This window comes from Lactuca virosa, chromosome 2 (assembly GCF_052849685.1).
Source record: "Lactuca virosa cultivar CGN04683 chromosome 2, Lactuca_virosa_CGN04683_v6, whole genome shotgun sequence".
NCBI lineage: Eukaryota > Viridiplantae > Streptophyta > Magnoliopsida > Asterales > Asteraceae > Lactuca > Lactuca virosa.
The window spans coordinates 237,664,691-237,690,789 of record NC_136427.1 but is presented as its reverse complement, the minus strand read 5'-3'; the positions used below and the strand labels follow the sequence as shown (position 1 = coordinate 237,690,789).

Below are 26,099 nucleotides of genomic sequence, written 5' to 3'. Positions count from 1 at the left end.
GTCCGAATCCCTCAAACCAGGGCTCTGATACCAACTTGTAACATCCCAAAAATACCAGCTAAAAATTTCATTTTTAAATTAGGTTAATTCATAAAAACATCGTTACAAAACATTCATAATATTAATTTATGTTTGAAAACCGGTAACATCATAGTAAAATATTCAGAGTACATCCCAGAAGATCCATAGTGCGGAAAACATGAGAGTGTGTGATATGCCGCTACCGCGCCGGCTCCTGTCCCCTGGCTGAAGAGGTACCTGAAAACAAAACTATAAAACGTAAGCACGAAGCTTAGTGAGTTCCCCCATAATGCCACATACCATGCAATCATATAATGAACAGCTAAGAGATACGGGCCTCGCCCACACCCATAGAGATACGGGCCTCGCCCACACCCTGCTAGCTAGGAGATACGGGCCTCGCCCACACTCCACTTTCTGAGAGATACGGGCCTCGCCCACACTCCGCCACTAAACCGTAACATACAAGTATCACACAGACAACAAGTATAAGCAATTCTATCATACTGGCATACATCACAATCAAACTCAGCTATGAGATACGGGCTCCGCCCACACTCCGATACTAACAAATCGTCTATACGGGCCGGCCTTGGTGCCTTAGACCCGTCCCTACTGGAAGGAAACTCACCTCGAGAGTAGCTGCCGAAAACCTGCTCAGACTACGCCTGGCTGCCGCACCGGTAATCCCTCCGGCTATAAATCCGTAAACATGGATTAGGTACTCATAAATACCCCTAAGGTCAAATGACTGGTCAAAGTCAACTCCTTGGTCAAAGTCAACCTTCTGATTGACTGGACTCGCCGAGTCCTTCTATGTCTAGCCCGACTCTGACTCATCGGGTCCCTGTTCCCACTCACTGAGTCGGCCTGACTCGGTAGACGGGGGCAACTAACAAACCCGCGACTGGACTCGCCGAGTCCAAGGGGGTGACTCGCCGAGTCCGACGAACATATCTCCCAAATCGCTCCAATCAGAACATCAACCTTGGAGATTTGGAGATTCTGGGACTATTGCTACACGTTAAATTGCTAATTACACGTGCGACTACGGAGGGTTGGACCTCCTACACTTAAACCCTTCTTATCCTAGTGACTGATCATATGACTCGCCGAGTTTGAAGAACAACTCGCCGAGTTCAAGGCTATAATCAAGGGACTCGCCGAGTTTGAAGAACGACTCGCCGAGTACCAGGCAATCTTCATAGGACTCGCCGAGTTGTTTATCCAACTCGCCGAGTCTAAGGCCATCTTCATGGCACTCGCCGAGTGCATTTTGGCACTCGCCGAGTACCCTTCGACTCTTCACCCATTCTGGCCAAAACTGAGACATGCAATGGTTCCAAACCATAAATCTAAGCTTCTAGGGTATAAACACACGGAGTTTGGGAGGTTTAAGGTCTTGAAATCCACATATAAGGGACAAAAAGGGAATCTATTATACTAAAGATTAAGAAGGAGCTTTCTTACCTGGTTAGGAGCTTCTCCCAGGGTAGATTTCGGATCTACCACCCTTCCTTGCACCCTCTAACTTTCCTCCTTCTTCTCTTAAGCTTCAAACTTCCTTCACCAAGCCAAAATCACTCACAAGAATCAAAATGGGCTAGGGTTTCGCTCTACAGTTCTTCTGGAAGAGAATGGGACGAAATGGGTGTTTTAGAATGGGTAAAATAGGGTGCAATGTCTGAAATAGAGTTTCATTAGACAGGTGGACTCGCCGAGTCCGTGCATCGACTCGCCGAGTTCACCGCTCAAATCCCGTGTCTACCCTGCTGCTACTCGGCGAGTCGGGACGCAGACTCGCCGAGTTCGTGGCAAAATTAGGATAAAAACTTAAATAAAATCATACCATGAACCCAGTGTTACAGTTTCGAATTGATAGGGTAAGGGTAAGTCATCGGGTTGTGGTTGTGTTAGGGCGGAAGTGTTGTAAGACTGCAGGAGTAATCGTAGCATTCATAAATTCTTTCAGATGATTAGGTCGGGATGGGCCAGTTCGCAAGATTGTGGGTAAACCACAACATGAGTGAAATCAGGAAATGGTAGGTCGTAGGGGACCGGGTATGATGTAATACTACAGTATTCTGGTAGCATTCACTTTTCGTATTTGATTCGATTGCAACAGGTTGGCAGACTATTATGATCGGGTGGACCATAGGGATTGACGGAGCCATGGTTGGCAATATATCTAGGGCAGTTATTGCTAGTCGAAGTTTCCGTCGGGAGTCGCGTGGAGCGGCTGTAAGATCGCTCGTTGGTTCAGCAATCGGGCAGGAATCCGGTATTCCGGATGAGCTTTCTGTCAAGTATAAGTGTACTGCAGAGAAAATTTGGCCTGTGACTCTGTCTTCTAGTAGGATCTTCAGGTTTTAGAACCCTGCGAGGGTGGGTTACGGTTGCCTTGGAAAGGTTGGGGTATGCTTGTAGTTGTGGTTGTGTTGCTCGAGTTATTTGGTGTGTCAGGAATGGTAAAGAATGATTTCGAGGACGAAATATAATTTAAGTGGGGGAGAGTTGTAACATACCGTTTAAAATAGAGTAATTAAATAATAAACCCGGAACCCCGAGAAGTAATTTTTTTTATTATTTTACATTATTATAGCCCAAAATCAAATAATAATTAGCAGGGTGTTGGTTTGGGGGAGCCAAATGACAAGATTTGAAACCCCGGGGGTTAAAGCGTAATTTCCGTATTTATTTTGCAAAGGATTTTAGAAGTCAGGGGGCGTTTGGTATCATTTGGACTTAATATGAAAGGTTTTTGAATGGTTGGGGCTAAAAGGGTAAATTATGTACCTAAGTTGAAAAGAATTTGGCAAGCAGGGGCTGTATGGTAATTTTTAGGACTTAAGCTGAAAAGATTTCTTATGGAGAGGGACCAAACGTGTAATATATATACAAATGTTTGGAGATGGACACGGGTGCAACCCGTCACCCTCATTAGCCTCTGTATATATGCATATTAACTCATGTAAACCCTAAACCTAAACCTAGTTATGTGCAGCCGCCACCTTCCATATGTCGCCTCCCTCCGGCCGCCACCACCCCCCTTCACTCCCGTTTCCGATCAGCAGGCGACAACAGCGACCACCGGACGTCCGCCGTTCTTCTCCTTCTCCTTCTTCAACCGAAAACAATGAAGAGCCTCACGTTCAGGTTGAATCTGTGGGCCGTCGGGATCGTCTAGCATGGTCGCTGCTTTGCTAACGAACGCCGCCGCCACAGTGTTGCTACCAGAGACACTGTGAGCAGCTCGAATGACCGCTGAGACCGATGAGCCAACTTCACGGCAGTAAGAAGTCGGAAGAGCAGAGCTCATAGCCGCCGTCCCTTTTGAAGACGAAGCCGCCGACGAGCGACCACCGTCTGTTGTTGCCGTTGCTGGACTGTTCCGAATAGATCATGGCAACACCAATCGCTTCTTCTTCTATGCTGTTTCAGCTATTGTCGATGCCCGTCATCCGCCGCCGCCTGTGCAATCCTTCTTCTACTCCGGTCAACATCTGCCACCCTAAGGAAGGCTGTGTTTGTGTCTCATAAGTCGTGTGTGTGGTGTACTGCTGCTATATTGCGTTAAGTGTGTGTGTGTGTGTTGTGTAATCTGGAATCAAAAGTGAGCCACTACCACCACTGTGAGGTGGTGGCTAGCAGCCTAGCACCTCAGACCACCGCCTTCCGCCAAAGGGCGACTGTATGTGTGTGTGTGTTATTTGATGTGTGTGTGTTTATTCGGATATTTCAATGTAAAATGTATTGTACGGCTGAAAATAATCAAGGAAAAACCCATAACCACCACCGTGAGGTGGTGGCTGCCGTCACCAGCCTCCGTGTCGGATGGCGGTGTGCATTTTGTGATTGGAATGTTAGTTTAGATTCTTGGACATATTTAGTTTAAAATTTATAACCACCACCGCGAGGTGGTGGCCGCTGCCGTTGACCACCACTACCCGAGGTGGTAGTGGGTGATGCCTGACTTGTTTAACCCTAATGGGCCCAATGAAGCCCTAATTTACCTAAAAGCCTAACCATGTGACTAATGGGCTAGTATTTGGGTTGGAAACCCTAATTAGGGTTTGGAAAAACCTAATGTCATGAAACCCTAATTTTGGGGATTTGATCGGGACCCGCACTGGAACTATTTATTAGACTGAAAATTTTAATTAATAATCATTTGCAATTAACCTAAGGCAATATTGGACTTAATGGATTAAGTCCTTAATGGGTTAAGTAGGAACACTTAACCCTAATCGTCATTTCATGTGAAAACCCTAATTTCACTTGGGCATTGAGTTAGGCCTTTCTATTGGGCTTTGGTGATTGGGTTATTGATGGGCTATCCAAGAACAAGTAAATGGACTAAAATATTTGGATGGGCTTTGGGGTAAGGCTCATGTGAAGGGTTTGGGCCCAATTTGGAAAATTGGGCCATATGTTGGGCTTTGGTCCATTGGGTGACTTTTGGACCTTTAGAGTGTGAGTTGGGCCTTGAGCTTGAATTAAGCTAGGTTGGGGGTAACGTAGTCTTTTACCCCAAGAATGGACTTATGGTTATGTATTGGAACCCAATTATTAATTGGGTGTTGTTTTGATGTTGACATTTCGGGAATCTGTCATCCAGCAACTAGGGTTTCGTCCGCGGGACTTCAGCAGTGTGAGGTGAGTTTTCCTCACTATACTCAAGGGTCTAAGGCACCAAGGCCGACCCTTTTTGGATTGTCATCTTGATATGTTATATATGCTCGAGTATTGTATGATCTGTTAGATCGTTATCCTGGTAGATAGGATGTTATTATGTTATTATGATCTGTTAGATCGGTATCCTGGTAGATAGGATGTTATTATGCTATTATGATCTGTTAGATCGGTATCCTGGTGGATAGGATGTTATTATGTTGTTATGATCTGTTAGATCGGTATCCTGGTAGATAGGATGTTATTATGCTGTTATGATCTGTTAGATCGGTTTGTCTGTCTATAGACTATTATGTGATTATCTGATATATGTGCACATGTTTGATTAGTGGTTGAGGCTTATCTGCTTTATGTGAGGGCCAATAGACCTGGGCATTCCAACCCGATGGTTGTGGGCCGTGAGTATTCCATCCCGAGGATGATTGGACTCGTAGTATGTGGGCATTCCAACCCGATGGTTGTGGGCCGAGGGTATTCCATCCCGAGGATGACTGGACCCATAGTATGTTGGCATTCCAACCCGATGGTTGAGGGCCTGGGGTATTCCAACCTGATGGTTGATTGGACCGATAGTATGTTGGCATTCCAACCCGATGGTTGAGGGCTTGGGGTATTCCAACCTGTTGGTTGATTGGACGCATAGTATGCTGTTTGTGATTATATGTGTATTGTTGTGTGTATGGGTATTTTGGGGAAACTCACTAAGCTTTATGCTTACGGTTTTAGTTTATTGTTTCAGGTGCTTCAGATGTCTCGGCAAGGCGAAGGCGTGATCCTACACATCCTCGCGTTTTGGACTTATGGTTTCTGGGATACTCTGATATGAAACTATTTTGAAAACATTTTGTAATAACTAATGGCTTTTGGATGTTTGAAAAAGTTTTAAATTGGCTTGATTTTTATGGGTGTTACACCTCTTCTATTGGAAAATATACTTTGTAACATGGTATCAGGCTATAATCCCTCTTAACCCTAAACAACCGATCCCAACAACCGTATTCCTTTTTTCATCGATCAGGCATGTCCTCATTCTCCTTCTTCTGTCGACTTCTTCTCCAACGCCATCTCTATTTTTCGGATATCACCATGGGTAATACTGATGATCTAGGTAACCCTAAAACTACTTCTACTCCTAATGACAAGATCTATGGCATCACCAATCAAATCATATTTTCATATATTACTTGATTTGGATCAGCTGAACTATGATTCCTGGAAAGAGTTATTCAAAACTCATTGCATGGGCTACAAGGTTTTCAACCACCTAAAAGGCTCTTCTTCCTCCTCTATTGATCAAGACCCGAAATCGGCTACTGTTGATAATATTGTTAAGCAATGGTTGTATGGAAGCTTTTCTTAACCGGTGCTTCAGTCCATTCTCAAACCCGATAACATGGCTGCTGAAGTGTGGAAAGCTATTCAGGACCGGTTTCACGAAAACAAAGAGACCAAAGCTCTTGAGCTTGATGATGAATTGCGCAACATTACACTTGGTGATTCAACTATTATGGAATACTGCAACATGATTAAATCTATCTTTGACCTCCTCACTCACATTGGTTCACCGGTTTCAGAACGCAACCTCGTTATCTATGCAATTAACGACCTCTCATCCAAATATAACCATGTGAAACCTACTCTCCGTCACTCCAATTCGTTCCCAACGTTTCTTCAAATGCGCTCCATTTTAACCTTAGAAGAATAGTCTCTTATCAAGGAAAATCCTTAACAAGTCCAAGCTGAGCACCACGATCATGCATCCTCACCAACGGTTCTTGCCACATAACACAACAGTCGGTCCTTAACTTCTGGAAAGCGCAACTCAAATAATTATGGGGTTGGTCGTGGTGGCGGTCATCAGCGTGGTGGTGATCGTGGCGGTCGATCTGGCGCCAGAGGAGGTAGTTGCCAATCTCGTGGTCACAACAACAACTATTCGACGCAACCCCAAGGCTGAGGGGGGGGGGGGGACTCGCTCCATGGCCTGTCATGGCTTTTCCACCAGCCCAACAACATCAACAGCGTGGGTTGTTGCCCATGCTACCTGCCAATCAGGTACAATGGCCCTCTAATTCCACTTCCAATCAGTGTACTACCTGGACCACCATGCCGTTAGCCCAATAATAGTTGCAACAGACCTTCTTCAACATGGCAGCCTAATTGCCTTCACAACCCACTTACTTTCAGTATCCATCGGATCAACCCACTACCCTACCGCAAGTTTTTAGCTCCATGACTCTTCAAAATCCAACGAACAACAGTTGGTACATCGACACCGGGGCAACCACGCATATCCACAATAATTCAGGTATCCTCAGTTCCATTGGAAATTCGTGCAATAATTCAAATTTCTCCGTTTTAGTTGGCAATGGATCATACATTCCGGTTACTCAAATCGGTCACACTACTCTTCCTTTCAACCCATTTCGTCCTCTTCACCTAAAAAACGTTCTTATTACACCACAAATTATTAAAAATATTATTTAGGTTCGTAAAATTACTCATGATAACAAGTGTTCCATTGAATTTGACGAATTTGGTTTCTCTGTGAAGGATTTTCTGACCAAACAAATTCTCATCCGATGTTATAGCACGTGCCATCTCTATCCTTTGACCAAGCCAACATTTCAAGCTCTCATCGCCATCAACTCATCTCTATGACACCAAAGACTTGGTCATCATGGTCACCCAACTATCAAGCATTTAATTTCTCATAATTCCATTTCATGTAATAAATCGGATTCTCATTTGCTTTGTCATGCGTGTCAACTTGGAAAGCACACTAGATTATCATTTTCATTATCTTAAACCGATGCGTTATTTCCATTTCAAGTTATTCATAGTGATGTGTGGACTTCTCCTTTACTGAGTCATAGTGGCATTCAATGTTATGTGATTTTTCTTGATCAATTCACTCATTTTGTTTGGGTTTATCCTCTTCAAAAGAAATCCAAAGTCTTTTCTAAGTTTCTTCAATTTCGTGCTTATGTTCCAAACCAATTTAAGACGGACATAAAAAATTTTCAATGTGACAATGGCAAGGAGTATGACAACTCCCACTTTCATCAACTATGTGACACACACGATATTCACAAGTGTTTCTCATGTCCCTACACGTCCCAACAAAACGGTAAATCTGAACGCATGCTTCACACTCTAAACAATATGATTTGTACCCTATTGTTTCAAGCTCATCTTCCACCCTCCTATTGGGTGGAAGCACTCCATATGGCAGCCCATCTTTTGAACATACTTCCGTCTTCCGCTCTCAAACACAACACCCCGTTTCACAAACTCTTCAATAAACAACCATTATATTCCCATCTTCGTGTTTTCAGTTGTCTTTGTTATCCTCATCTCAACCCCTCTCATAAACTACAAATTCGATCCGTTCTGTGTGTCTTTCTTGGATACCCATCTCATCACAAAGGTTTCTGATGTCTCAATCTTCACACTAAAAAGAACATCGTTTCTCGCCATGTCACATTTAATGAAATTGTGTTCCCCTTTAGATCTATGACTCCGATGGCTCCCCCGATTACAACTTCCTTAACATTGACGATTCCCATAACATGTTTACTAACCCAAACACTCCCTCTCGCCCTCTCGAATCTCAAACTACTTATCCTTCCAGTCCAGTTTTGAATTCTGTCGCGGTCGCTCCTCCTTCTGGCGTGACACCCACTTAGTCGCTCACTCCACCCCCTCTAGCACACCGACTGCCACATAGGCACCACGTGGTCCTCCATCAGCTCCTGCCCGAACTCATACCATGGTTACTCGGGTGTCTCATGGTATCTTTAAACCGATTCACAAACTCAACTTGCATATCGAGTCTATATCTCCATCTTCTCCCACTCCACGATCCTATAACAAAGATTTTCGTGATCCTAATTGGCTAAATGCGATGAAAGATGAATTTAATGCACTTATTACTAACAGAACTTGGGTACTCGTACCTCGACCCCAAAATGCTAACATTGTTAATTGTATTTGGTTGTTCAAAAAGAAACTTAATGCAAATGGTTCTTTATCTCGTTACAAGGCGCGGTTGGTCGCTAATGGTCACAGTCAGCGATCATGGATAGATTGTGATGAGACTTTTAGCCTGGTTGTTAAACTGACTACTCTACGAACCGTCCTTAGTCTGGCTCTTTCTTACCGTTGGCCAGTGAATCAGTTGGATGTCAAAAATGCGTTCCTAAATGGTCATCTCCAAGAAACGGTTTACATGCATCAGCCACATGGTTTCATGACCCCTTGGCTCCTGATCATGTGTGTCTCTTACAACGGTCTCTTTATGGGTTAAGCAAACACCGAGGGCATGGTACCATCGATTTTCTCATTTCATTACTCGACTTGGTTTTACTAACAGCAAATCATATTCTTCTCTTTTTATCTACAGGCAGGGCCCTCAGATTGCTTAGCTACTTCTTTATGTTGATGATATACTTTTGATTGCTTCTACAACCAATTTTCTTCAGCAGATTATTCACAAATTATAGTCTAAGTTCTCCATGACAGATTTGGGGTCATTGAACTACTTTCTTGGTATTGTAGTCATGCGTGACAGTCATGGGATGTTTTTATCCCAACAGAAGTATGCGTCCGAGATTCTTGACCGTGCACACACATCTAATTGTAACCCCACATCACACTCCAGCCGACACATTTGCCAAATTTAATGGCTCCGGTCCTCCGGTTCAGGATCCGACTCTCTATCGCAGTCTTACGGGTGCTCTTCAGTATTTGAATTTCACGCGCTCTGATATTTCTTATGTTGTTCAGCAGGTGTGCCTTTGCATGCATGACCCACATGATCCTCATTTCTCTGCTCTTAAACGCATTCTTCGCTACTTATCAGGAACTCTAGATCACGGATTACATTTCTACGCATCTCCTTCTTCTGGACTTGTTGCATACTCTGATTCTGATTGGGCTGGTTGTACTTCAACTAGGCGATCTACATCCGGCTACTGTATTTTCTTGGGTCAGAATCTTCTTTCTTGGTTGTCTAAACGACAAACCACCATTTCGCGGTCCAGTGTCGAGGTTGAATATCGTGGAGTTGTGAATGTCGTTGCTGAGACTAGTTGGCTTTGCAACCTTCATCATCCACCTCGCACTGCCACTCTTGTCTATTGTGACAATGTCAGTGTTATTTATCTATCTAACAACCCGGTTCAGCATAAACGCACCAAACACATCGAGATTGACCTTCATTTTGTGCGTGATAAGGTGGCGTTGGGTCAGGTTCGTGTTCTTCACGTTCCTTCGTCGTCTCAGTATAGTGACATCTTCACCAAAGGGCTCCTGTCTACTCTATTTATTGACTTTCAGATCCAGTCCGAACATCCGTACGAGACCTCCCGTTCCGACTACGGGGGGATGTTAGCACTATTATTATGTTGTATAGATATATAGTCCATTATGTATTTAGCCCATTGTATTTGATACTTGGCCCACTTTGTAATGTTTGATTATATAATAATTCGTGAAGGCTATACGCCTCTTCTATGGGAAAATATACTTTGTAACAATAACCGACAACCAAAACCGATTGTTTATGAATTTGCATTAACGACTTGGTTCCATTATGGTTCGATTTTGGTCACAACGTATGATGTGAAGTGGGGGAAGAACGAGAAGATGAGAACGTATTTTTTATTGTTTATTGTTTCCTTTCTTTTGTATATCTAACTATCGTTAACTTGTATATGACTATTTTATTAGATTATACTTTAAACAAATTGGGTGTTTGGCCTATTAAAATTCAAATGTGGGCTTTTGAAATCTTAATTAATGTATATATATGTTTTTTCCTAAAATATTAAGTAGTTCACTTTAAAATTTTAATGTAGGTCACATTTTGTATTTATATATAATAACCTCTTAACAAAAAAAAAAAAAAAAAAAAAAAAAAAGAGAAAAGGCGGGTCAAGTGACCCACCTACAATATACATATACTCGTCCCGAGTCAAGTTTAAGTCTTTTTATAAAAAAAAAACGGTCCTTATGTCCACCTCTAGCAGTTGTATAACTTGCACGCCTTATGGGTCGGAAGTGAGTGAAACAAAGATAATACACTAGACAAATTTTGTAAAACAACACAAACATATGTATTTTACTTTTGAGATGTAAACACTAAATAATAAAGTAAAGAGCTTGAGAGACGATACACTATCGGATGTAAACGCTAGACAAGGTTACTTTTGAAATGGCTCACATATGGTTTCAAGGTGTAATCCAATAGTAAACCATATATAATTAGAATTGAGATGTCCAGAGACAAAAATCATAAATTTGAGATGTTGAAAAATAATTTACCTTATTGAAACGGAGTACTGAATTTGAGGGCCTTTGAGTTTCCATTCGCGTGATTGGGCCGTCAAGAATTTAGCACCACCCAAAACAACATCCAACTTTGGCCCTTCTTGTTAGCATGATTTCTTTTCCCCTTAGGGTGGCTTACAATTGCATAGGTCTAAATTTACAAATTTTGGGCTTTTTGCAAACATGGGCCTAAGGACTAAGGAGAAATTTTATATAGATGTTCGAAAGGACTAATCTTAGAAAGGCCGAATTTTATATTTCAAAACTTCAAACCGGTTCATAATATAGTCGAAAAGAACTATCGAGCTCAACCACAAACTTTTGACTTTTCAACTTCAAGTAATCACTTTACAGTGTACTCGCGTGGCAACAAAAAGAAAAGTTAAAGTGAAACACGTGGAAGGGGGGTCCCATCGCAACTAACGTGGTGTGTAAATCCCGCAAAAAGGTCAAAGGTTGACTGACTATGTGGCTTCTCTTTCCCGAATTATCCAGCCAGCTTACATGATTTCACCTGCACCGAGGACACCACTCTGCTCCAATCTCAATAAACCCCATTACCCCATACCATTACCATCCAATCCTCTGTATACACCCACTTTGATTTCTTCAAACTATTGGCATTCGATCTTGTTACGATCATACTAAAACCCTACCGCAATTCCTCACATACCATTAATTAATCTCCGATGTCTCTGCTTCAAGTTTCGAATTACGGTGTTTTCTGCCAATCTCCGTGTCTGAGAAACTTCTCATCGAGTCACACTTCAATGTGCTCTTCGTTTTGGGGGAAAGAGTTTTGTTTGATCAATGGAGTTGGAATTTTGGAGAAGACGCAAAGAGTAGGTTCAGGAGGAAGAGGATTTAGGGTTTTTGCGATGTCTGCGTCGACGAATTCCAGATTTAAGATGAATTTGAATGAGTATATGGTTACTTTAGAGAAACCGCTTGGGATTCGTTTCGCTCTGTCCTTGGACGGCAAGATCTTAGTTCATTCCATGAAGAAAGGGGTTCGTATTTTTCTCACTTAATCTGCAACAATTTTCAAATTTACTGTGGTTTCATAGGTAACTTTTCAATTTCGCCATTTTTACTGCATTTTTTAAAGATGTATCGATTCTTGTGTAGGGCAATGCTGAGAAATCGAGAATAATTATGGTGGGTGACACTCTGAAGAAGGCAAGCGCATCTCCTGGTGGCAGTCTTATTGAGATTAAGGACTTCAGTGATGCAGAGTATTTTCATATACCTTTACCACCATATCTTACAGCTTTCCATCTCTTCTGATCTATTCAAATATCTGGTTTCATCCTTGCAGGAAGATGATGTTAGAGAAATCCGGACTTTGTAGTCTTGTTCTGGAAAGACCTTTCTCCCCTTTCCCAATTCAACATCTGCATCACAAAAGCGATCTAGATGTCCAATTTAACAGAGGTCGTGTTCCTATTGCCACTTGGAACAAATCAATACTCACATCAAGTTTAAGAACATCTTTCGAGGGCAACGGGAACTCAGGGTTTATCATGTTCACCCCAAGATTTTCCACACCAAAAGGATGGAATCTTTTAATCAACCAAAACGGACAACCACGTGCAAGAACACGCAAAAATATTCCCGATGAACCATTTACTCAACTAGTCACCATTTTCTCTGAAGAAGGATCTGGAGATGACTGGTCACATGGTGGCTTCCCACTTGAGGAATATATCAAAGCATTAGATCGTTCTAAAGGAGAACTTTACTATGATCATTCACTTGGTATGCGTTATAGCAAGGTCAGAATTCAGATCTCCACATCAATTAAACAACTTGATTCATAAATTACAATGATAGGCTTGTTATCCTACAGATTACAGATCAAATGTATGTGGGGTCATGCATACAAACAGAATCTGATATAGAGACTTTAGCTAATGTCTCCGGAGTCACTGCTGTACTAAACTTTCAAGGTGGAGTTGAAGCAGACAATTGGGAAATCAATTCAAAAGCAATCAACGAATCATGTCAACAGTATAATATCCTGATGATCAACTATCCAATAAGGTAAAATCCAAGTTGTACTTTTTCCTTGGGGGCAAATTTGTCTTTCCACTGCTTTTCTAATCTTGTTTTTTTACAGGGAAGGAGACTCGTTTGATATGAGGAGCAAACTTCCGTTTTGTGTGGGGCTTCTTTTACGGTTGCTGAAAAAGAACCATTGTGTTTATGTGACTTGCACGAATGGGTTTGACCGGTCTCCTGCTTGTGTGATTGCATATCTTCATTGGATGACTGATACTTCACTTCATGCAGCTTACAATTATGTATCTGGATTGCACACGTGTCGTCCTGATAGAGCAGCAATTGCATGGGCAACATGGGATTTGATAGCTATGGTGGAAAATGGGAAACATGAGGGGCCCGCTACCCATTCTGTCACGTTTGTGTGGAATGGACATGAGGGAGAGAATGTGGAATTAATTGGAGATTTCACCGGGAACTGGAAAGAACCAGTTAAGGCAATACATAAAGGTGGGCCACGATATGAAGCTGAAGTTCGACTTGCACAAGGGAAGTAAGTTTTAGCATTCTACTTTTAATTTATGTTGACTATTTTGGTCAAACTATGTGATGTGACTAATTAATTTGATGAGATGTTTGTTTGATCAGGTATTATTACAAGTTTATAGTGAATGGGGATTGGAGGCATTCAACAACTTCACCTACAGAAAGGGATGACAGGGGGAATGTTAATAATATACTTGAGGTTGGTGACGTGGCAAGTGTGAGGCCTTCTATTCAACATCCAAAGAAGGTATACATGAAATTTTTTTTTTTTAGGGTAAGAGTAAGACATAACATACTGACATTGTATTTTTTTTAGGATGCGAATATTGTGAAAGTGATTGAGAGGGCATTGACAGAAAATGAGCGGTTTATGTTAGCAAAAGCGGCTCGATGTGTTGCATTCTCTGTGTGTCCTATAAGGCTGGCTCCCAAATAGTTGCATATCAATCACACCATACATACAAATACAATGGCTTTGAAACAAACGTTCATTTTCATTGCCATCTAACAAATTTTACTTGTGGAGTCTGCTCAAGTGTGACACTAATGAAGAATACTGTTTGAAGCTTAAGAAGTTTCAAGATAATGGGATCTTTGGCATTCCGGCATTGGCATCTGGTTGGTAATTTCTTTCTTTTTGTTATTTTGTCAATTGATATATAATTTGATACATATACATAGATACATACTTGCTATACATGTATACATTGCAATTATCTGTAAATAAATTATTCCTATACGTAAAGATTGTAGACGACAATGGCATGCACGATGTGTACTTGTAAGATGCCCATATCCCCGAGTCATACATAGTATACACAAACACTTCACTAAATACCCTAGTTCTCGCAAAATAAAATTGTTTCGTCTCGTACACAAAGGTCTATCTACCCATATTCACTGAATATGCAACATCCAGAAAAGCTAAGGAACACCGACAATCACCTACATAGATATACCCATTACAAGTTGACTCAATTTACTCATCGACCCCTCAATTTACTCTTCAATCTCTCATAGTATCCCAAGATCTGAGTAACCCTTTTATACACCATACACAAACAAGTATTAAGAACCTATTGCAATCATTTAACAAAAATCAAGACCAAATGCTAAAACTCAAAATCGTTGAATAAGGTTGCCATATAACCATATCGCCATTATGGTGCGGCTCACATACTACGGTACAAACCGAACATTCAACAAACTGTTTGGCGGAAAGTTCGTTTAGTTAATAAATGAACGGACATCAATAATAGAAAGATAAAAAAAAATGGCACTGTTAAATACGAGCAACATATGAAAAATGTTGACAGTCAACTTTTATGGTCTTGATTTGGATGTTCATGTTCATATATGTCAACTTATGTTGTTTTAAGTTTGTTCGTTTAACACCTTAATGAACATAAACAAACAAGCATGAACAAGGTAATTAGTTAAATGAACGAAGATAAACAATAAAATCCGTCCGTTTATATGTTTGTGTTTATTCGTTTGTTTAGTCAACTTAAACGAATAAACATAAACAAGTCATTGTTCATGTTCATTTAGTTTGTTTATAGCCCTGGTCTTTGGAGATTTAATAACACCCAAAATAACATTAATATACTCGTGATCAATCCATTGACATCCCATTTGGATTGGAGTTTCAAAACAACTTATTGACTTGTTGGCTTTTTAAGAAGTCAATATATAGTTCATTTACAAAATCGCTGAATATAGTTTACATCCGTTGACATCCCTCTGGCCCTTCATCAACTCAATCCCCATCAAGTTTTTGCCCTCTTTGGTTACTTTACTGTTTACATATATAAGGATTTTTTTTTTGCCAAACACTCCAAAAAGTGTTTCTCACCTTATAGTGTTTTGCCACCACATATATTTGCTAATTGCTACCGCACAAGCAAGTAACTGTTTGTTTGTTTTTTTTTTTTTTTTTTTTTTTCAAACTCAAATCCAAACACCACCTTACACTAATTAACTTCCTCCTTAATACTATAATTATAACAATCAAAATAAAGTAGCCCCCACAAGCATAAAATTCCCTATTCTCATCAAAGTTTGAAATTCAAGGACAATCAAGATAAATGGCAACTTGTTTAAAGATTTTCACCATACCTTAAAGTACAGATGATGCATTCTCTTTTTCTCAATTTGCCGACTTCCTTACAAATGTTTTACGATTACAACAGAAACAAATAGATTCAGATGGGGATTTTCTTATTCTACTTCAGATTCAAAACCTATATGACATCCCATCTAAGATTAGTTATTATTTGCAGTTTTCACATCAATCATGATTCCCATCTCCCAACAACTAGCAAACATACAACAAGTTCACATTAAACTGACCTCTTATGTTTCATCAGGCTTTGGTTCAAGCATAACAGGAATCTTCTCCACATGATCACCACGCAACACCTCAACAGTCACCTGAAACCATCCACAAACAACTTCCAATTACATCTTTAACATACTGAAAAGGACCTTACAAAATTCACCATGAACTTACCTTCTCACCCACTTTGCATTGGTCAAGAATTCTGTATAAATCACTCCCATTAGCAACCTTTTTCCCATTTACAGATGTTATTATATCACCCAATACAAGTCTCCCATACGCATCACGTTTTGTTGATACAATACCCTGCACAAATTCAAATTCAAATTATTAAGGTTCAGAAGCAAAAGTGAAGTAGTGAGATAATTAATAAGAAGACAACCACAAAATTACAAAATTACCGCTTTTCCAGCTGGGCCATTTGGAGGAGCATCCAAGACAAGCACTCCACTTACTCCTAGCTGTTCCACTGATTGCTCAGGTGCAAACTTTATCCCTAAAATTGGTCGTGTAACTTTCCCAAATTGCACCAACTGGTCAACAATTCCACCTACTGTGTCAACCGGAATGGAAAACCCAACACCAGAGGATGCACCAGATGGAGAGTATATGGCTGTGTTTACACCAATAAGGCTGCCTGAGCTATCAAGAAGTGGCCCTCCACTGTTTCCAGGGTTGATTGCAGCATCTGTCTGAATTACATCTTGGATTGGGCGCCCAGTTGCTGCAGAGCTTATTTCTCTCCTTAGCCCACTATAAATGTATACGGATCAAATTCCAAACATGTTTCTTTAAAAACTAGGTCTTTTGAACTAATTTCATACCTGATGACACCAGTTGTAAGTGTGTGATCAAGCCCAAACTGCAGTGGGATAACATGTTATGGAGATATTAGCAGAAAACACACAACATACACACATATATATATATATATATATATATATATATATATATATGTATCCACACTCACAGGGTTTCCAATAGCAAAAACTTTTTGCCCAACAAGCAAGTCGGCTGACACGCCAACTGGGATTGGTCTCAATTTGTCTTTTGGTGCATCGATAGACAATACAGCAACATCTTTATCTTGGTCAAAACCAACAACTTTTGCATCATAAGTGGTTTGATCAGCGAGAGTTACTCTGAACAAACATACATCACTTCAATCTTAGCAGATAAAAGTTATGGATTCATAGACATTTCTAACACAACTTAATAGGGAAGATAATCCATCAGTTCATAGTTCAACACAATGGAAATACCAAAAGCAACAAACCTGAGATCGGATGCACCGCGTATAACATGATAATTTGTGACAACGTGACCGTTTTTATCCCAAACAAACCCTGATCCAGATCCTTGAGGCACCTCCAACACATCCAGAGTAAACGCATCCTGCCTAAACCACATAATATCAATCTCAGTTGATTCCACGAAATCAACAAGCCAAATGTAAGCATTTAAGCGTCATAAGTTCATAACCTGTATAGCTTTTTCTAATGATCTCATGAAATGAGCATTAAAAATGAAAATATGTGCAAACGAGTTGGATCATTTACGGTTATACTATACTACAGAAAAAAATTGTGCTCAATACTTCGATTATATCACTCTGCATCAAATCCAGCAAAAGGACACAAAGCAAGTATCCATTGAAATCGGAACAAGTAAGCTAAATACCTGGAAGCTAAATTGGTAATGTAGACAACAGAAGGAGTATTCTCCTGGAAAAGACGAACAGTGGCGAGCTCATCCGTCTGCAACTTCCTAGGCGTAGCGACAACGAAAGCGGCAGCTGAGTCCACATCGGTGACGAAAACAGAGGCGGAAAGAGCTACGGAAGTGCAAATCACGAAGCACGAGTTCATAAATTTGTCCAAGGAGGATCTGTGGGTAGATTCCGGCGTCGGAGAGTAGGTGGGGTGAGAAGGTTCGCGAAGAGAAGAAGCGACGATGCAGGAGGTATGCCTATAGCTATTGGGTGTGCGAAGAGAGAGGGTTCTAGAAAGAGAAGGTATGGTGGAGTTATGGGAAGGAAGAGAAGAGAAGGCGCATGTGGAAAGAAGTGAATAGGCAGCCATTGCTGCTCCGTGTGCTTAGACAGTCAGTCAGTCACCGGTCACCGCTTTCTCGTTTTCTGTTGGATCATTTTATTTTAGTATTTCTTTTCCACATTGCTTTTATGTTTCTTTTATCAAAGTTTAAACCAAATGATTAGAATATTTTTCATATTTAACAAACTTATTTTCTCGTAAATTATTATATCATTATCTTGTATTGTCTTTTTTAGTTCATTACTTATTTTTGAAACAAAATTATGAAAAAGGTCAATGAGAAACATATATAAAGATAATAAAAAATAAAAAAAAAAACTATATAACATCATGCTTCTATTTCACTAGTTCATTGTAATTTGTAAGCCGAAAAATCAAAACTATCAATTATTTAACTTTTCAAAATTAAAAAACCAACTCGTTTGGTTCGATTTATGTTGTTCCTAAAGACTAAACTGTGCCACATGACCCCTAACATCTTTATGTCACTTTAGTTAAATTATTTTTGTTCAAAATTAATGTTTCAAAACATAACGTTAGTAATTTTAGTGTCATCGATTCGTTTAGTGTGATTGAATTCGAGATATGTTGAGCTCAATTTTTGTGACATTGCGAGTTTAGGAGGTGCAGAGTGCATTTTCGTATAAACTAATTTGATCTTAAGAGTACAGTGGTTCAAGGGCTACGTGTCAGCAGACAGAGTCGGGTATTATCGGTTCGAGAACTGGAAAACTAAAGGGACGTATATTAGCAAGCTTTCACAACCATGTTACTTACTTGGAACAAATTATTCTCCTTGGATTGCATAGGGTTGAAGCAATCCATGGACATGATCATTCACGAAACAATTGTTTTAGAGCTTCATTAGAGGAGTAATGAAGTTTCTATGTTTGGAGGGTCACAAGTCCAAGGGAGAACTGAGGTGTCTTGGAGGGACGTTTTCGGGTCGCCAAACATGGATATAGAGAGGTGATGATGATGAAATCAAAGATAAAAAAAAATATGTAAAAGGACTTGTGTCCGTATAGCTATGAAGATTGAAGTCCCTTTTAATTTGGTTGTGGAATAGATTTGGTAGAAGGGAAGAGGATGAGCAAATGGGACGACAGATGTGATTACTTCCATGCATGGTGATTGTAGTAGTAACAATATATGTTAAGATGGTGATCTTTTTTGCCATAGGAGCTGCTTTGGATGCTTTCTAGAGAAAGATCTTAATTGTTAGTTTAATGTAAATTCTGGATGTGAAAACTAGAGACAGTTTTGTAGTCAACTAAGTGATGTATCCCAAATCGATTAGAATATTATTGTTTGCTTGTTAATGCATTTGATAATTATCTCGATCACATAAAAAGGACACATGAATCAATGTGTAGAAAACCCAAGTTGTAGAATACGCTCTAAAGATTAAAAATTGAAAGGAGTTAAATTTATTCTACAAACTCAAATTAGTACAACAAACTTACAAGATTGTGTTACTGTATTTAAATCAACTTCATCCCATGAGCAACTTTCAACAATAAAGATTGAAAAGTGAACCATTTCTGCTACCCTTGAGATGTCATTGATACAGTTAAAAGGCTCTCCATAGCCATAGCCTAAACAACCCCAAGGATATACAAAAAACGAAGCATCTGCATATATGCACATGGGAATTTCATACATTTGGATCAATATGTGGATTGGTTTTAAATAAATTAAGAGAGATACTCGACTAATTTAACCCTCAAGGAGAAATTCAAGCGACAAAGATTTCTTGCTTCGGTCCCTGCGTGCATCTTTTAACAACTGGGCCAGCCGTCGTTTCTCATCATCAACGTCCGAACTCGCTGTTCCCAGTTTCTCCTCTCTCATCCCCACCACATATTCAAGTATCTCAATCGCATCTTCCCATCTACCCATTGCATCATAAGTTCCCGCCAGATTACTGTAAACGCCGAGTGTCTCCGGATGATGAGGACCATATTCCACCTCCAAAACCCCCTTCGCTTCTTCAAACAAATCCGCAGCTTCATCCAACAATTCAATCTGGACACAAGCTAATCCCATTTGATTCAAAACACTACCAAATAAAGCCGATTTCTTCTCCGCCACCACTCTCAGCTTCGAAACCGCGATCTTGAAGTAATCATACGAATCGTTGTAAAGCCGCATCATGTAATACAAAACCCCCATCTGAGCTTCAACTCCCGCGATGGTGCTCAATTGACCTTGAACCTTCCCGAAAACTTTCAGCGCCTTCTTCAGAAGGTTAATCGCTGGACCAAGTTCATTCATCGATTCATAAATCGCGGAAACTTCGATAAACCCATTAGCGATTTCATCGTTAGGGCTCCCCGGCATCGGTTTCTCGTAAATTCGTAACGCATTTCCACAGTAAGATTTCGACTCCCGGAACTTTCCCATTTTGTTGTACAACTCAGCCAAACGAACGAAAACGGAAGCAACAGATGGATGATTGTCACCTTTTGTCGACTTAAACACATTCAATGCTTTCTGATACGCGAAAACAGCTTCGTCATAACGAGCTAACGATAAATACGCGTCACCGATACACACGTCAATGGCGGCAACATCGGCGTCTTGACCAGCGGCTGACATGGTGATGCTGGCCAACACGTAATGTTCAAGTGCAGCTTCGTATTCTCCTTTCGCATCACAAACAAGACCCATAAGTCTCCTGTCTGCTGCTTCTTCTACAGAAGCAGTTGTCCCATTTGCTTTGTGAATGTCAAGAGCCATTTCGCATAGTTTCTTGGCTTCATCGAATTCCAAAGCTTGAATATGAGCTTCGGCTACATACCTGCATGTCTCTCCAAATCTTGGATCTGTTACACCTAAAACTTGTCTTTGGATTCCTAAACCATTTGTGTAACATAATATGGAATTTTCGATATATCCAAGCATTGCATATGTATCGCCTAACTGCATACACCCCGCAAACTTAGCTAGTGAGTTATTTTGGCCTTCACCCATACTTGGAATCTCGATAGAACGTTCTAGAAGAGGAATTGCATTAAAATATTGGCCTAAACTACAGTACAATGCTGCTACGATGTGTAAACATAGAACATATTCCAAATTGGGTTTCTGAGATCTATTGGTTTCAAATGCTCTCATTGCTCTTATACCCAATTCCAAAGCTTTCTTTGGATTCTCCCCTGCTGACAACAATTCTCTCGTTTGTTTAAGCAAGTAAGGCCCTAAAAATGCCGGATCTTCTTTCCCGGTTGGAGGTGTTTGTGTGGGAGCAATGGGGCTCTTTTCGACTTTTCTTGGGCTTGCGAGAGGTAGAGGGAGGTTGTTTTCGTGAAAAGACCTGCTCCTTATTTTTGGCTTTGGGATTCTTGGAGATCTTGGAGAAGATACAGTACTTGTTACACTTTTTGTACTTGGAGAACGATTCAATGTCTTCATGACCTTGCTTTCAACATTATTAACTACAGGCTTTTTGGTGGTAGGCTTAGTGTCTCCTCCAGTACGACAGCGTAGCTCTGGTTTATTGATTTTTGGTTCATTGAGTTTTGGTTCTGGAGTAGTAGCATATGATGATACGCTGGAAAGTCTTGGAGGAGAGTGGTTGAAGCTTTGCACATCAAAGGCATCAAGATACAACTGCTCATAAGTGTCGGGAGCTAGAGGACTGGCTTTGTCTAAGTCGATGATGTTATTGTCAAGCTCTTGTGTGCTTAATGGGCTTCCCGGAGGATTGATTAGGAAAAGGTCTTTATGGGCCAACAAGGGGTGAGATGAGCCTGTTTGTACGCTAAGTTCCGCCATTTTTATTTCTTAATGGCTTAATTAGATGCGATTTGCCCCAAGAGTACTGTTGTTTCTGCATACGATAAGAAACCCCATTAATCAACCTAATTAAACCTTTCTTAAATATTCAGTTGACATTACATACAACATACAAGACCCAAAATAGAGGTATTGAAATTTGAACAAGATAATTGTCTAAATGTGGTGCAGATAATTGCAAACTATTAATTCAATTCGTAACGACGATCATGCAATTGTTTTTGTATAATGTAAATGTCAAAGATCGATCACAATTCACAACTTATAAGCACATATAGGCATGCACCCATGCTTATTGTGAAATTGAAATCTCGCAACTTCTAGAAACAAAGTGTTAATTATTTCTCGTTTTGAAAACACTACGAACAGAATCATAGCAATCGAATAAATATTTTGTATAATTATATATCGACATCAAGAATCAAAATCAAAACTATGCATGATCGAAGAGATAAACCAATCTATTAAAAAATCTGAAAACTCCAGCATGTTTAACCTAAGTTTGGGAAACGATAGAAATGTAACAACGTGGAAACGAATCAATAACATTACAAACACAAAAAGTGACAAGAATTTGATTACGTACCTTGATATTTCACCTAAATAACAATCCAATCTCCTTTGTATATGATTAATGCTATCAAAGACCAATAACAGATAACAAGCAACATAAAACACACGACTCCTTTTTATCTCTCTTTATACATGCATAAAAAGAGAGAGAAAAGGAGAAGCTAATTAATTGAAGAACTCGAAGGCAGAAAAGGTGGTCAATAAGAAATTAAAAAAGAGAAAAAAAATCTGGAAATGTGGAGAATCGGTATGTTAAATATAGACAACAATGGCAGTGTGGAAGAGATGAGAGAGGAGGGATGTTTGAAGACGACTAATCTCCGCACAACCACCGCCCCCCCTCCCCAACCGTGCACAACCACTCCTCTCCCTCCCTCCCTTTATTTATTTCTCAATCGCTTTTCTTCGGTTATTATTTCATGGGGGGATTATTTTTTATACATGTATTTCCATTTTACTAACATTTCTTTTAATTTTATAAATATAAATTCCAGACCGTTGATTAGAGATGCATAAAAGGTCAGATAACAAAATTACATGAAGTGGACGAATGAGATTGGTTGAGAATTTGAGATGGATCTTAACTTTTGAGAAATGATCAAGATTCAAACATCAAGTATTTCTATAAGAGTGGGGTGGAGAAGGTTCACAACAAAAAAGTCACTATTAGCGACGACAAAAATCGTCACAAGTAATTACAAAAATCGTCGCTAAAGGTATTAGCGACGACATATTGTCGCAAATGCGCAATACTCAAAAAATCGTCACTATTAGCGCTGTATCTAATAGTCGGCATCGCTAAAAGCCAATGTCATCGCAAAAAAGGACGTCGCAAATAACTTTCCGACGACGGCCGAAGTTATTTTGAAAAAGCTTCCTGGGGTTGATTGTCGTCGCAATTGATTACAGGCGTCGCTAAAGCAATCGCCGCTAATGAATTTTTTTTAATAAAATTTATATTTTATATTTGTTTATATTATAAAAATGCAGAATTTACAAAAATACAGAAATCATAATCTAGAAATATGCATTACATAAAACATCACAATAATATAAACAAAATATACCACATTACATAAACGACCTAATAAAAATAAAATACTAGTCGATCTGATCCATAATCTAATAAATCCATAATAACATCATTCATAACATAAAACAAGAAATACTAGTCATCTTTCCCATCGTCGTTTTCCCCATCATTGTTGCTCGCATTGTTGTTTTGTTACTAAACGAGCGGATAATGTCTCCAATTACCATCACAAACGCTGGGTTTTGACGAAAAGCGTTAACATCCACATCATACAAAGTAAGTATATAAGTTAAAATATTAAACTAAAAACACAAATTATTATTACTTAACAATTAAGTCTCAAGCACATTAAGTCATTAACAATTTAACAAACTATTAAACTACCAAATCCATTAAGTTGTTAACAATTTAACAAACTATCAAATTACCAAATCAATTAAGTCCTTAACAATTTAACAAACTACCAAACTACCAAATTCATAACAAAAGAATGAAGCACTTAACAAATAAGCAAAACACCAAACTACCAAAATTTACTATTAAATGCATTAAGTTCTTAACAACACAACAAAGTACCAACATACCAAATTCTTTAAGAGTTTAATGAATATCTATGTTGGTTGTGGTGTTGGTGACTATGACTGTGTCTGCCACCGAGACGGAGCACTTGTACCTGCTGCGAAAGGAGGTTTAGGCCCGATGTCTCTCATATGCCCCCTTCGAGCACCTAACACTTTCTCAAATGTGCCTACCCAATCAATGGAGTTCAGATCACCGCCAGAGCCGGTTATGTGTTGGGTTTGTAAAGCAATCTCACCAACCAAAGCATTTTGTATTTCACGAAGATTGTCAATATACTTCAAAATAACACAAAAACAACAACAATCTACTTCATTTTTAAGTAATAAAAACTTACATATTGGTCTTCGACTAACGAGTCAACGAATTCCCCTTGTTTATTGACATGCTCATGGTAAAAATGCTTCAAGTCTATTCAAATTCTGTTTAACATTACAAAATATGTTATACTTGAATAAACATTACAAAATATGTTATAACTGAATCCATTACTATAACTTACGTTTTTGAAACAAGCATTACTGTAGTTGCACGTCCCTCCACAATTCTTAACTACTTGATTTTGCTGGCAATCTTTGTTTTCACTGGATCGCTTTTTATATTTATTAGTTAAGAAATAGCTAATAGTAGTACTCCAACGTTGCAGATCCATACCCGTGGGGGGTCGATCCCTTGCCGCCTCCACATCCTCTTGCAAACCAATAAAACGAGTTTTTGCATTATATTTGCGGCCTCTATACTACGCACATATCCGATTGTTCACTAACAACCAAAAAATTGAACCCATGGGATCATTTGAAATCTCTTGAAAATCAAACCATCTTTAAAAAAAATAATAATAAAAAATAGAGAAGTTAAAAATAAATCAAAATTAAACATATTAAATATAACTTTATAAATAATTTACCGAAAGATACGTGAACATGCCATTCTTTTCGGCTTCAGAAACTTCTTTCCAGACGCTTTTATCCAAAGTTATGTCGCGCCACATATAACTCCCAACCCCCTGAATGAAGCATTCGTATACTTCTCCAACTAACATTGTAGTATTTTTGTCAAATACTATTTTGTAACATCTCGAAATGAGGTATAAATTATTATTCCCTAACCTTTCTTAAATATGTCAAAATTAGTCCTTAATTGTGAAAGGTGACAAGTCAGTACGCGCAACGTACTAATGCACTAAGCATGATCGCGAAGGTCACCTAGTAAGCTGGGCGTACTAGGCTCAGTTTGCAAACCCTAATAATTTTTATATCCCTATTTAGGGAACATGATGACCTCATTTCTAGCCACCTTTATCAGCCTCCAACCTTTCCTAAACCCTAAATCTCAAGTGTGTGCTTATGGGTGTGATTTTGCAAGCTTAAAGTGATTCTTGGCTCTTGTAGTTAAAGATGGAAGATAGAAGAAGAAGAGGAGGAGGAAGAAGAAGAAGAAGGTGTCATCCAGCTTAGAGATCCAGAAACCACCCATCTTTGTGCATCATTTTCAGGTATAAAGCTTATACCTTGGCTATTGTTCTTCAAGATCTTTCTAGTGTTAGGTTTATGAGTTGAAGTCCCCAAAGTTTGGATCTTTTCAAGTTAAGACTCTTCAGACAGTTTAAGCTGTCATTTTATGCATTTTTGGGCTTCTAGATCAATAAAAATGGTTGCTTGATCCTTCCTTTGACTCCATGCATGAGTAAAGTACCTTGGAATGGATGAAATGATGTTCTAGCCTCTCCTAGCCATGAAAAAGCTTAAAGCCCACGACTTTATGGATTAAGAGACCTTGATTTACTCAGATCTATAGTTGGAGTGTTTGTCTTAATGGGTTAAGACCAAAGAAGTAAGAAATGGAAGTCCGAGGAGTACGACGTGCGTACTCCCAGCTACGCACAATGTAGGTCTGAGATCCCCCGTGGCATGCATAGCTAGCAGTACGCTCAACGTAGGGAGTTGTACGCCCAGCGTACTCGCTGGGTGTTGACTTTTGTTGATTGTTTTTAGGTCAAAATTTAGGGTTTGAACCTAAGGAGGGGTTGTTTATTTATGCTATGTTATATGTGGTATCTTGGGGAACTCACTAAGATTTGTGCTTACAGTTGTTGATTTATATGTGGCAGTTACTTCGCAGGACC

At 39.7% G+C, this 26,099-nt stretch overlaps 3 protein-coding genes and 1 pseudogene across 4 annotated transcripts; 2 read left to right on the top strand and 2 right to left on the bottom strand.

Annotated features, from left to right (window-relative positions):
• Positions 1–6,106: 6,106 nt before the first annotated feature.
• On the top strand, positions 6,107–6,418 carry LOC145158321 (uncharacterized). Its single transcript, XM_079077235.1, has one exon. The coding sequence runs from the start codon at positions 6,107–6,109 to the stop codon at positions 6,416–6,418; it is 312 nt and encodes a 103-aa protein (XP_078933361.1).
• Positions 6,419–11,525: 5,107 nt separating this feature from the next.
• On the top strand, positions 11,526–14,353 carry LOC145160547 (phosphoglucan phosphatase LSF1, chloroplastic). The gene is made up of 7 exons (XM_079079790.1): positions 11,526–12,056; positions 12,175–12,281; positions 12,365–12,821; positions 12,896–13,089; positions 13,166–13,600; positions 13,696–13,840; positions 13,910–14,353. The coding sequence occupies exons 1-7, from the start codon at positions 11,736–11,738 to the stop codon at positions 14,027–14,029; spliced, it is 1,779 nt and encodes a 592-aa protein (XP_078935916.1). The 5' UTR covers positions 11,526–11,735; the 3' UTR covers positions 14,030–14,353.
• A 1,335-nt stretch (positions 14,354–15,688) lies between these two features.
• On the bottom strand, positions 15,689–18,101 carry LOC145160548 (protease Do-like 1, chloroplastic). Its single transcript, XM_079079791.1, has 7 exons — positions 17,615–18,101; positions 17,211–17,333; positions 16,905–17,076; positions 16,759–16,796; positions 16,336–16,687; positions 16,106–16,240; positions 15,689–16,026 (listed from the first exon to the last, which is right to left on the bottom strand). Exons 1-7 carry the CDS (start codon positions 18,013–18,015, stop codon positions 15,949–15,951), a joined length of 1,299 nt encoding a protein of 432 aa, XP_078935917.1. The 5' UTR covers positions 18,016–18,101; the 3' UTR covers positions 15,689–15,948.
• Positions 18,102–19,408: 1,307 nt separating this feature from the next.
• LOC145160546 (protein KINESIN LIGHT CHAIN-RELATED 2 pseudogene) lies at positions 19,409–22,701 on the bottom strand (annotated as a pseudogene). Its single transcript, XR_013738148.1, has 2 exons — positions 22,376–22,701; positions 19,409–21,823 (listed from the first exon to the last, which is right to left on the bottom strand). The product of XR_013738148.1 is annotated as a protein KINESIN LIGHT CHAIN-RELATED 2 pseudogene (transcript).
• Positions 22,702–26,099: the final 3,398 nt, after the last annotated feature.